At 35.3% G+C, this 12,428-nt stretch overlaps 1 protein-coding gene across 1 annotated transcript; it reads right to left on the bottom strand.

Moving 5' to 3' along the window:
• Positions 1-2,165: 2,165 nt before the first annotated feature.
• LOC107877707 (NEDD8 ultimate buster 1) lies at positions 2,166-10,724 on the bottom strand. The gene is made up of 11 exons (XM_016724398.2): positions 10,234-10,724; positions 8,362-8,484; positions 8,172-8,268; positions 8,048-8,083; positions 7,399-7,586; positions 7,190-7,292; positions 6,166-6,347; positions 5,997-6,074; positions 5,321-5,423; positions 4,584-4,677; positions 2,166-2,687 (listed from the first exon to the last, which is right to left on the bottom strand). The coding sequence occupies exons 1-11, from the start codon at positions 10,548-10,550 to the stop codon at positions 2,305-2,307; spliced, it is 1,704 nt and encodes a 567-aa protein (XP_016579884.2). The 5' UTR covers positions 10,551-10,724; the 3' UTR covers positions 2,166-2,304.
• Between the last annotated feature and the right edge of the window lie 1,704 nt (positions 10,725-12,428).

The raw sequence follows: 12,428 nt of genomic DNA, 5'->3' as shown, positions 1-12,428 counted from the left end.
CTTCTTCATCACCCCCACCCCAAACTCCACCCCTACCCCAAACCATCTTCTTCTTCATCACCCCCACCCCAAACTCCAACCCACCGAATTGATGTGAATTTCACTAATTTCGAAATCTCGAAACGAAATTCAAATAACTAATTTCGAACTAAGCACAAATGGGTTCGCCAAAATTCAAATTGAATTTATTGTTTTCACTTCGATGGCATTCCGGCGAACTCAAACAGTAACAAATATCGACGGATGGGTCGAAGTTTCTGTAGCAAAAAAATGTGGTGCAATTTTTTTATTTCATCACTACTACTATTACCTCCATATCCACTAATCTCGAAGATGAAGCACCAAATTACCCCCACATAATTTCACATAAACCATTTGAATCTTCGAATCCGCCTTACTAAAGTCAGAAGCCGCCCCCAATTTTTTTTTTGCCTTTCTTTTCTCCCATTTCCACTTTCTTTTTCAACCTTCCATTGAAGAAATGGAGCTTCTCTTTGGGAAATACTCCACTTCACCCCAAAGAACCTCAAGAATATACCTACCTTAGTTTTAACAGTGATTGTGTTGGGTATTATTCCTCTTTATCAGCCAACCCAAGAATAAGGGTGTTGGTACCACCATCACTACCTGTTCTTTATCATTGTTGCCAACAAACATCATCACCACAAAATTCAGCAATCCAATTCCAAATATTCAATAAAAAATCACAAAATTTAGATGAATTTTTTCTAATTACTCAACAAATTGATCACAATTCCAAGCAAAACTAACAAAATTCAGATGAATTTTTCTTAATTACCCAACAATTTGATTACAATTCCAATCAAAAATCACAAAATTCAAATTGATTTTCCTTAATTACTCAATAAATTGATCTCAATTCCAAGCAAAAATCTCAAAAGCAAGAATTTGATTACAATTTCAATCAAAATCACAGAGCTCACATGAGAAAATCCAAAAATGAACGTTAAATATAGGGAAAAATAATAATTCAAGCCCTAATAAAGGCGAATTAGGGAAAAATTAAAGTGATTTTATGTAAAGATACACATTACATAAACAAATATTAGAGAAATAAATTGGATGTTGATGAGTAAATGAAGAAGAAAGAGAATAATAGCAGATGACAAAAATAAAAATAATAAGGGGGTTTTGACATTTTTTATTATTTTTTCGGTATTATGCTGATGTGGCACTGATGTAGCAGGCGTGTGTGATACATCGCACCACGTGCAAGTGGTATAATGCTTTATAGGATTTAGAAAATATCACTTTTTTATAATTTAGGTGTGTAATAGGTTAAAAAATACGCCTTTATTAAATTTTTGACTCAAAAATACTCCTCTCTAACGAAATGACACCAAACATACCGTATAGATAAAAAATGCCACTTGGACATTCCACGTCCCAAACGGACTCTTCAAGCTAGCTCGATATTAAATTTTCCCAGCTTCTTCTCTCTTGGGCTAATGATGATTATTAAGTGAGCTAATGGATTAAATGAATGATTTTTCATGTGAATGCTTCATGTGGACTAAGTGACATTTTTTGTTCAACTGGCACTTGGTGTCATTCTGTCAGAGAGAGAGGGTCTTTTCGAGACAAATTTAACGGAGAAATATTTTTGAGCCAACAAACTAACGAAGGATTTTTTTTATTCATTTCAGATAGTTCAAGAGCATTTTTTGGTCCTTTTCCGAAAAATAAATTACTGAGCATCAGGAAATGAATCCAAATATAATAGAGTAGATCTAATCTCACTGGAACATGACTCATAAATTTGTGTAGAAAGTCATTGAGATTACAATAAATAGTAGATTTGAAAGTTCTGCTAAGAACCTTAAAAATTGAACTCAAAAAGCATGAATCCTGAATCCGCCTCTATATCGGGACCAAGGGGAAAAACTCTTCATCATAAATGCAAACTAATTTAACAAAAACGAAACACAAGGCATCAATTTTTGATGGAGATATAGGGTAGGTAAATGCCCTCAAATCGGTTTATGAAACCGTACCAGTGAAGAGGGAATCCCGGCCTTGATCATGCCTCGAAGAAGGCAATTCCCGAGGAAAGGTCCCACTCAGATACACACGAAGACAGAGATAACAACCGGGGCATAACACGTGGGCTCCTGCTTATCAACTATAAAAAGATAGAAGGGAACTATTCAAAACCTATTCCATTCAAGGATAAGGCTAAGATAATATGTTCTATACACAGCAAGCTATTCAAGTCTGTCAAAATGTACTGTACTGTAATAACTACGAATACGGACAATTCTCAAACATGTACTATACTTATAACTACGACGATAAACCAATCTCTATTTTACCTCCTGAGGTTACTAAAGCTAAGTACTCGTTTATAGCTTCACCTTCTTCCGTAACCTCAATGTCATAGTCGGAGTAAGCATCTCCTTTTAGTAATTCACCAGTAATCTCATCTTCCATTTCTATATCGCGCGTCTCAACTTTGCTATTACTTGGACCTCCATCACTACCAGCACTACTTGAGCCTGTGTTAGTACCCAATCCGCCTTCACTTTGGTCATTAGTTAGAGGATCATTCGCAATTCCATCTGCCCCATGATCGTGGTTTAGAGTATCATTTACATTGTCACCTCCTGCTGTAAGTAGATGATCTAGCGCTGCTTGACTCGTGCCAAAACTGCGAATAGCTGCAGCCACTGTCCAAACAAAACCGTTTATATTATTATATCAGCTCAAATGACGATATCGTGGAGACATACACTGTCCATATTAAAATAGACTATCCTACTTAAAGAAATGAAAGCAAATGAGAGTTCATGACTATAAAATCCCAGCTAATACATTCTACTTAACTCGTAATGAGTTGCCAGAAGGCAGCAGCTTAGCACGATTGTTGAGTAAAGCAAAAACCAATCATTTTTTATTCACAACGGTGATTTCCGGGCCAGCTTGCGTGCACCTCGACTAATTTCAAGGCATACCTACCACCTCCCACCAGCAATTCTGTCCCCCAAGGCTAAGGACAGATGGGAAGAAATCACTCACCGTACAGAGATGAAGAGTTCCCTATGCTTTTAACAGAAAACAAATATTATGATGCTCATTTGACTGATTCTGACCAAAATTATAAAAAATGTGCAAGTACACGAGGAAGATAGGGCGAGTTACAGAAAAAACAGTCACCAGTAAGGAGACTCCAAAAACTGGAAGAACTTCTTGGTTGCCAAAACCATTTTGAACAAAACAATCAGATAAATCAGTTACTTGATACACTATTTTGAGGCGAGGGGTTGGTGACCTTGAATATGAAGTTTCTGCCAAGTGTTAATTTTAAGAGGTAATCTACTTGAGTTATTCCTTGATGTCGGCATGAATTGGTATTCCCTTCTGTGACAAAAGAGGAAAATGGGCCTAACTCAACACCAAAAGGTAGCTCGTGAGGTGAGAATTGTCCAAAACCATGCAATGACACTAATCCCACAACGGATGTCGTCAACTTAAAATACCCCTTCCACATGCCCAGGTTAGGACAACATAATATGGGGCTCCAACTTGTAAAACAAGAATTGGGATGAGTCTAGTTCAAATGTGAAAACAAGAAAAGACGAGAAAAATTTGGGGAGATCGTAGTGTTCATGTAGGTACACTTCTCTTATCGCATGAAGCGACTAACTGATGGCCGGCATGGGTATGAGGTGTGGAAAAGGAGAGTTGTTAAAGAAATTGACCTTCGGGCCTAACTCAACCCCAAAAGCTAGCTTAGGAGGTGAGGATTGTTCAATACTATATAAGGATACAGATTTGCCTCCCACCCACTGATGTGGGACTTAACAAAAGTAAAAAAGCGGGAAACAATCATGAGTTTGTGGACAATTTTAAAAAAAAAGAACAAAATGCTCCAAGGTGAAAGAATAGCTTAGAGCTCGCGGAATCAAGCTGACTGACCTATTTCTAATCAAAGATAAGTGATTTACAGCGAAAAAGTCTAACGTAACTCTAAAAGGTCTGCTGCTAACTACTACAGCATTAACCTCAAAAACCACCTAACAGACGGTGAAAAGCATAACTCATGAAATTCCACCAATATCAAGTGACATAAGACCCTACATGTTTTGGTCCATTTCCTTTTTATTTGGTGGCCGAGGACCGGTAGAGACCAAGAATTCTTTTTGTCTTCAATCATTAATGTTCTTCTGCTTTTTCACAAAATTCACATCTCTTGGAACCTATTCCACCCATCATGTTACAAAATCAACACTTAAATAATCACTTTTATGGAAGAATGATATGATTAAAAGTCAAAAAGTGATTTCCGTAAATAATAAGCAAATGCTAATAGAACTTAACAAGATCAGTCTAGTAAATAGTTCTGCCTTAGCCACTTTTGTCATTCTAAGATCTTTCTAACTATTTGTCAACCATGGATTGAGTCCCTAAAAAGGGTAAAGAAAAAGCAATCTCAGTAAACTCGCTTTACCAGACCCTATGTGTTAATACTGCACAACGAAACGTGCTAATACTGCACAACAAAGCACTGACGAAAACCAAAACTTAAATCAGGATAGATATGAATTATAACAAATACTAGATACCTGCTTCTCTAGGGAAACCCATGGATACAAGTTCTTCAATTGAAGCATCAGCTGCTTGACGCAGTCTTTTCTTCTTCCTCAACTCAATATGATTCTGCATTGCGAAAAGAGGAGGCATATAGTCAGAGATATTCTTTGATAAATGAGCACTACGAACGAGTGAGAACACTAGAACTTGATAAATCCTATATTTTGGCATCATTTTTTAATTATATCAAATAGTCATTTCCATGCCACTAGTATTGGAATTGTCAAAGCACTAGCTATCTACCAAGGAATGAATCTAGCAGCGGCAAATACAATTGTCACATTGAATAAGTAAAAAAAGGCCTGCCCGGTGCACTAAAGCTCCCTCTATGCACAGGGTGCTGGGAAGGGTCGAACCACAAGGTTTTATTGTACGCAGCCTTACCCTACATTTCGGCAAGAGGTAGTTTCCACGGCTTGAACCCGTGACCTCCTGGTCACATGGCAGCAACTTTACCAGTTACTCCAAGGCTACTCTCCCAAGTCTTATCGAATAAGTAAATGGTTGAATTTCCAATTGCACAGTGCCAGAAAACTCAGGTGCTAATTCCCACTTTATTAGTTAACTGATTAACAAGTTAGCCAATACTTTTTCCAGTAAGTCAAACTTTCATCAACAAACATCAAGTTGGTGTCAAAAGTATTTACATAAGTTGTCCATATGACTAGTAAAGCTTCACATGGACATTTATTCATGCCAGATAATTTACCTGTATTAAAGAATTAGTTTCTGGATTTGTCAAGTCATCCAAAGCCTTTTGTGTGTCATTTTCATTTTGTCGAAGGGATTCTGCAACAAGCTCTTTCTCAAACCTGGCATTCAGGAATATGAATGAGTTTTATACTACTATCGGGCCAGTGAAGATTTAACATAAGCATGTAAAAGAAGCTCAGTCATGCTGGTATATCAACCAAATGTACTGTTTGATAGCCGAAAAAGCTTTCCTTCAGATTTTCTTATCCCATAGTTAGTTATGACCATAAAAAGTATAACAACAACAACAACATACCCAGCGTATTCCCACAAAGTGGGGTCTGGGGAGGGTAAAGTGTACGCAGTCCATACCACTACTTCAGCTGAAGTAGAGAGGCTATTTCCGATAGACCCCCGGCTCAGGACATATAACAAGTATAACAAACAAAAACATAAAAGCACACAACACGGTACTACTATAAACTATCTATCCAAAATCATAGACATCACGAAACAATACAAACAAGAAACTCCAAGCACAGACACAAACAAAGCGCTTTTCCCTACTATAACGGCTGAACTCCTACCCACTAACCCTCTACCCTAAAAAGTAGTTTCAGTCAAATTGTCCTATGTAAAGGACTCATGGAATATCTTCACTTGAAAGATCCTGTGATACAAGTCTTACTTACCCAATTGACACCAATTCATTCAGCCTCTCAATATCAACAGCTTTTCCAAGAGGAGTCATTCCGTAATGCTTTTGCTCCCTACAATTAGTATGGTAGATAAGTTTAGTAATGGATCTGATCTTAAGGAAAATACAAAAAGGAACTATAGTTTAAAGGAAGATGAATTCACATGATCTCTTTCCGCCGCTTGATGTCATCCTCCCTTTTCCTTGCTTTCTTTTCTTTCTCCTCAACAAGAAAATCAACAGCACTTTCTATTACTTGGTTGTTCATGCGCAGCGCTCTCTTGGCATCCCGTTCTTTGTATCCCATACTCAAAAGTAAGGACAACGCTTCATCTGGAATTTGAAGCTGTTTTTTTAAGAAAGACAAGAAAAATGGTTTAACTGTTTATGATTAATGAGAAAATAAAAGAGTTAACCAAGAGAGAAGGAACAGCAAATATCCCAAAGATGAGAAGCAATAGATGTATATGTAAAAACCTTTCATGCTTTTGTGCCAGCTCATGATATAACCGAGTCACACATACACCCCAGTACATGTTCCTCGACGCTGAGGGAACTCCCAAAGAGCGGGGGATTTCGTGATATTTCTGAGTGGTCATCTTGTATTTCTAATATGTTGTTTAATAATTGGCATGTTGAATCGAATACATAATATGATTGGTTGGTTTAGGTTGATTGAACTACTTTAGTAGCCGTTAGGCTATAGAATTTTTTTCCTTTTTCCCGGAAAATTATTTCACTTTAGTGAAAAAAGTGAAAACACGCACCGTTTGGCCATGAATTTTTCAACTCCAACTCCAGAAAATTATTTTGAAAAGTGAAAACAAATTTTACTTGTTTTCACTTTTTTCACTCATACTTCTCTCACAAAATTTCAAAAACAACTTTAATTTATATTCATGGTCAAACACAACTCCAACTTCATCTACAACTCCAATTCCAACTCCGGGAAAAAGTAATTTTCATGGCCAAACGGGGTATCACAAGCAGCGTTAATCACACATCACCACAGTGACTGAACACATGTACGAATGCATGAACGACCAGATAGAAATTGAAGAAAATGTAGACACTGGAGATGAATATATTATCTCCTACAAGAACTGAAAATATTGTCTAAGTATCTGTCCATTAGTGAAAACGGAAAGAGCCAACCATCATCGGCTTTACAAAGAAAGACTGGCTAACCTGCAAAAACTTGGCTTGAGCAGACGTCAAGGACTTTCTAGATTTTTCAGTCTGATTGCTATGATAAGCCACTACTCCTTCCAGCAGCTCCAGCCTCAAATGTCTAGAAAGAAGATATCGAAGCAACAAATTTTCAAAATAATGTTGCAAGGCACTTTTTCCTGCATTATGCACAAGCAGTAGAAATCTGTTTCGAAGGTTTTACTCACAAAGCAATCTCCGGATAACGTCCTTTTTGAAGCAGTCTGAGACGACTCGCTTCCTTACCATGAGAACGCTCGAGCCCTTCCCTAGCTTTTGCAAGGCGTACTCCTGCAACTGAGAGCCAGCTGATATCTCGGAGCATAAAGTAGCACCACACCATGTCTATTTGCAGAATGGGCACATTGTCAACCATCTGAAAAGCCAAAGAGGAGGACCGGAATCATCAGACGACAGCTATGGAGCAAATTCTGCAGTCCCGTGAATTAACATCTTGCCATAAAATGAAGTATACATTTTATATCTGCTGAAATGCTGAGCACTATTCATAAGATAAAGCCATTCATGGACTAGATTAAACGACCATATGAGAAGAGTAAGGAGAACATGTTCTGTGACTTTATTGCAATAAAAAAATCAATATCATCTTATTTCCTTTGATTTTTTCCTTTTTCCATATTATATAACTCAAAAGTGCAAGGTCACTTTTTTATTATCGCAAAAGTCCAAGGTTCATTTTTCACATCGATTCCCCGAGGAATTCACATTTAGAAATTGCAAATCGCTCTCCATTAATCATTAAATATTAGACATTCACAGGTCTCATCTTTAAACTAACATATACTCAATTTTTGGGAAGAAAGAAATCTAACTCACCTCAATGAGTTTCTGGTCGCAAAGAGAGAAGGATTCCTGCAAAAAAGAACACACTTTTGTATGAGCATTCAACCAGATATTTATATAAACACAGGAAATAACAAGAAAAAGATTAGTCACTAACCTCTCCCATGGTGAGCACTTCCAGTGCTTCCTTATATTTTTTCTGTCTCATCAAGGCTTTTGCATTTGCGTGAAGCATGAGGCCCATCATTATTGCCCTAAAATGTATAACGGAAAGCAATCAACATATCGTGTTTCATAGTCAATATGAACCAATTTACTTAGTAGATTAGGAAAATAATTTTGCACACCGCTGATCAGTCTCAGATCCCAGTTGCACCTTTTGTCCACTCTGATTTTCAAGCTCAAGATTGAAATCTTCAACGGGTAATGAGCCGTCCGCGTGCCTCTTTGACAGAGAAACAGCAGCAGCCCTGTAATTCCAATCATATCAGTAGTTAGCTAGAAAAGAACAATACAGGAAAACATGTCTATCCAGGCAAAGAAGTCACAGTTGGCTGGCTCAAGATAGAGACTACAGAGCTTTGTACACTTCATTACTATGTCACGCTATATAAGAACAGAATTCACAATCCATAGAAAATAGAATCCCAATTCAAACTCAGTGGATAAATAAAACAAAGATGAAGAACAACAGAAACTCCCCTCGGCCCCTCACCCCCCACAAACACACACACAACCATGATCACAATCAAAATCAATTTGATGTATCAACATAAAAGCTAAAGACGACACTGTTTTCACTCTGATCACCCAAACTCATCAATTGATTCAAGAAAAGAACACAAGACGAACATAAAGAATGACAAAAGATTAAAAACTCTCCTTCTCCCTTCCCCCACCCCCAGCCCCACAAACACACACAAAATGATCACAATCATTAAAAAAAGCTAAATAAACCACCAATTTCCACTCTGATCACTGCCATAAGAAACAAAGCTCACATACTTCAACAGATCAAGAAAAAAACACGAGAAGAACAAGAAGAACGACAAAGAAACACTAATTTTAGCCTTGAAAGTCTAGTGCGACGTTCTTCCTCAAATAAAGAAGAAGCTTAACAACAAGAAAAACTCCACCCCCACCCCCCACCCCCCACCCCCAACCCACCACCACACACACAAACAAAAATGATCACAATCAAATCAATTTTATGTACCAAGATTAAAGGTAAACAAGCCACTACTTTTCACTCTCATCACCCTTTAGAAACAAAACTCACATAGCATAATAACATCAAGAAAACAACACCAGAAGAACGTAAAGAAAGAAAAAATACTGACTTTGGCATTGAAATGTCTTGATCAAGAGAAACCCTTGATGCCAAATTCAATTGCATGTACCAAGATGAAAGCAAAACAAGACACTATTTTCAATCTGATCACCCTTTACAAACAAAACTCACATGGTCAGACACTACTTTCACTCTGATCACACTAACAACCCACAACGAATACAATTCAAACTCAGTGGAGAAGTAACATCCCCCCACCCCTCACAACCACAACCACACACACAACAACGATCACAATCAAAATCAATTTTATGCACCAAGACCCATCAAGTAATTCAAGCAAACAACACAACAACAACATAAAGAATGACAAAAAATTGAAAAGATACTAACTTTAGCCTTGAAACTTCTTCCTCAAATAATGAAGGAGAGAAACAACAACCAAAACTCTACCCCCACCCCCACGAACACACACACAACAACTACTATCACTCTGATCACCCAAACCCATCAAGTGTTTCAAGGAAACAACACAACAACAACATAAAGATTGACAAAAGATTAAAAAGGAAAGAACTTTAGCCTTGAAACTTCTTCCTCAAATAAAGAAGATGATGAACAACAACAAAAACTCCCCTCCACAACCACCCCACCCCCACACAACAATGATCACAATCAAAAATCAATTTTATGCACCAAGATAACAGATAAACAAGCCACTAATTCCACTCTGATCACCCTTTAGAAACAAAAACTCACAAAGTCCAACAAAAATCAAGAAAACAAAACAACAATGAACAACAACAAAAACTAGCCCCCCCACCCCCCAAAACACACACACAACAATGATCACTCATCACACCAAACCCATCAAGTAATTCATGAAAACAACACAACAACAACATAAATAATAACAAAAGATACTAACTTTAGCCTTGAAAGCCTAGTAGAACGTTCTTCTTCAGCCAAAGATTCTTCTTTAACAGACTTTCCTTGATCAACAGAAACCCTTGAAGCCAAAATCTTTCCATTATTTCTAACACCCAATTGACTCAACTTTTCAATCCCATCACCATCTTTCAACAATTTACCAGCACATATAAGGTTAATTGTTTCAGCTCCACCATCACCATGACCACATCTTCTTGCAATTTCTTGTCTTAACATTGGTACTGTCCATTCTTCTAATTCTACTTCTAATACACCACTCCATGCCCCTCCTATCTTCAATTTTGACAACCCCATATTCCCCTTTTTTTGTACTAAAAAAAGTTGTGTGTTCTTTAAGTCTTTACCTTAACTAGGTGAAGAATCTTGTTTATATAGTGTGTGTGTGTTAAAAGTCCAAGTTTTCGATATTGACAAGGTTTTGGTTTTTTTTCTCTTGGTTTTGGGGTGGGGGTGAGGAGTGGGGGGTTGGGATTATGATTTATGTGCTTCTTTGATAGTTGTGGTTGGTTGGTTGTAACATAGAGGAATAATTAGGTCCGATTGGCATGAAAATTATAATTTTTTAAAGTTAAAAGTTGTTTTTAAATTATTTTTTGTATTTTCATTATTTTTAAATATAATTTCTAATTGAATTTGAAAATTTCATGATCAAATACTATTATTTTTACCTTTATTTTAATTAAAAATGAAATAATTTTTTTTAAAAAAAAAAAGAAAAAATACGCATAGCCAAACAGCTACTTAACTTAGTAGTTCTCTATTGATAATTAAATTAAAAATAATCGGTAAATATCTAATTTAAGTTAGCTTTATGCATGACATTACTATTATAATAAGCGTGAGTGACAGACAAGTTGAGGTTGTCATGCCTATTTTCAACTGCTTGCTTTTAGGCAAGAATATTTTTATAATTTTATATTTTTATTTTTATTTAACCATTTTATTTTTTTAATCTATTATATATTTGAAAATTACATAAAAACTATTATGTATTATAATAATTAATAATTTAAATTATTTGAAGACACATTAAAAAATTTATTGACTCAAAATTCTATCAGTGCAACATCAATTAAAATATATTATTTGAAAATTTTATGAAAAGTAATATAAATCACAATAATCATCGAAATAAAATATTTTTAAAATGTTTTAAAAAATTTGTTTGAGTTTTCAAACTCTATTGATGTCACTTAAATTAGAATAGAGCGAGAATATGTATTACTTGAAAATTACATAGAAAGTCGTACAAATCATAATAATTAACATCCATAACTATATAACAACTTTAGTTAGCTTTCCCAAATATTCTATTAAGTGCCGCATAAATTGGAACAAAATAATAACACATAGTATCTGAGAATTATGTAAAAGTACTATAAATTAATAATTAATTATTTAAAAATCATAAAAAAAAAAAATTGATTGACTTTTCAAATTTCATTTGGATCTAAATTGGACTCGTGCTGACACGAACTTCAGTATCTAGTGTATAATAAAACTTAGGTAGTTGTCTATTTGATAATAAAATTAAAAATAATTGATAAATATATAATATATGATACTAATTTATATTGGCTTTTGTGTATGATCATGTATAATAAATGAAATAAACTTTTATCTTAAGTTTTAGATATAAATCAGTTTTTTTTTTTTTTTTGGGGAATATGTACTTGTTTGATAGTTACACTTGAAGCCCTACAAGTTTTTTTAAGGATCAATCACAGGTCATTTCGTGAAAAACAAATTATTTTGTGATTATTATATGGACGTTTACCAAAAAGAAAAAATAAATTAAGTCATTATTTTAAATTCGATAGAAGACTTCTTTACTTTCTTTAAAAGTTACTAACAATTAGCACAAAGAATTAAATATAAAGATGAAAAGAAATAAAGAGGTAGATTAAATAGTAAAAGGACTGTTAACTAAATATACTTTTATCAGTAGATATTTAGTTTATTGGATTAGAAAAAACAATACAAGTTCTTGACAAATATATATTAAATTTCACTTTAAACTAGTTCAAATAAATACAAATTTTGATTTAAAACTTAGATTTTTAAAGAAGTTTGAGATTTGAGAGAAGGATCCTGGAGAAGGGCATATTATTTACTTTAGTTTTTGAATCTAGTGTTACTTGTACGTAAAAAGAAAATAGTACCAATTGAGTA

Source organism: Capsicum annuum, chromosome 7 (genome assembly GCF_002878395.1).
Source record: "Capsicum annuum cultivar UCD-10X-F1 chromosome 7, UCD10Xv1.1, whole genome shotgun sequence".
Taxonomy (NCBI): Eukaryota; Viridiplantae; Streptophyta; class Magnoliopsida; order Solanales; family Solanaceae; genus Capsicum; species Capsicum annuum.
The sequence above is the reverse complement of the archived record's forward strand: the minus strand, read 5'-3'. Positions and strand labels throughout refer to the sequence as shown.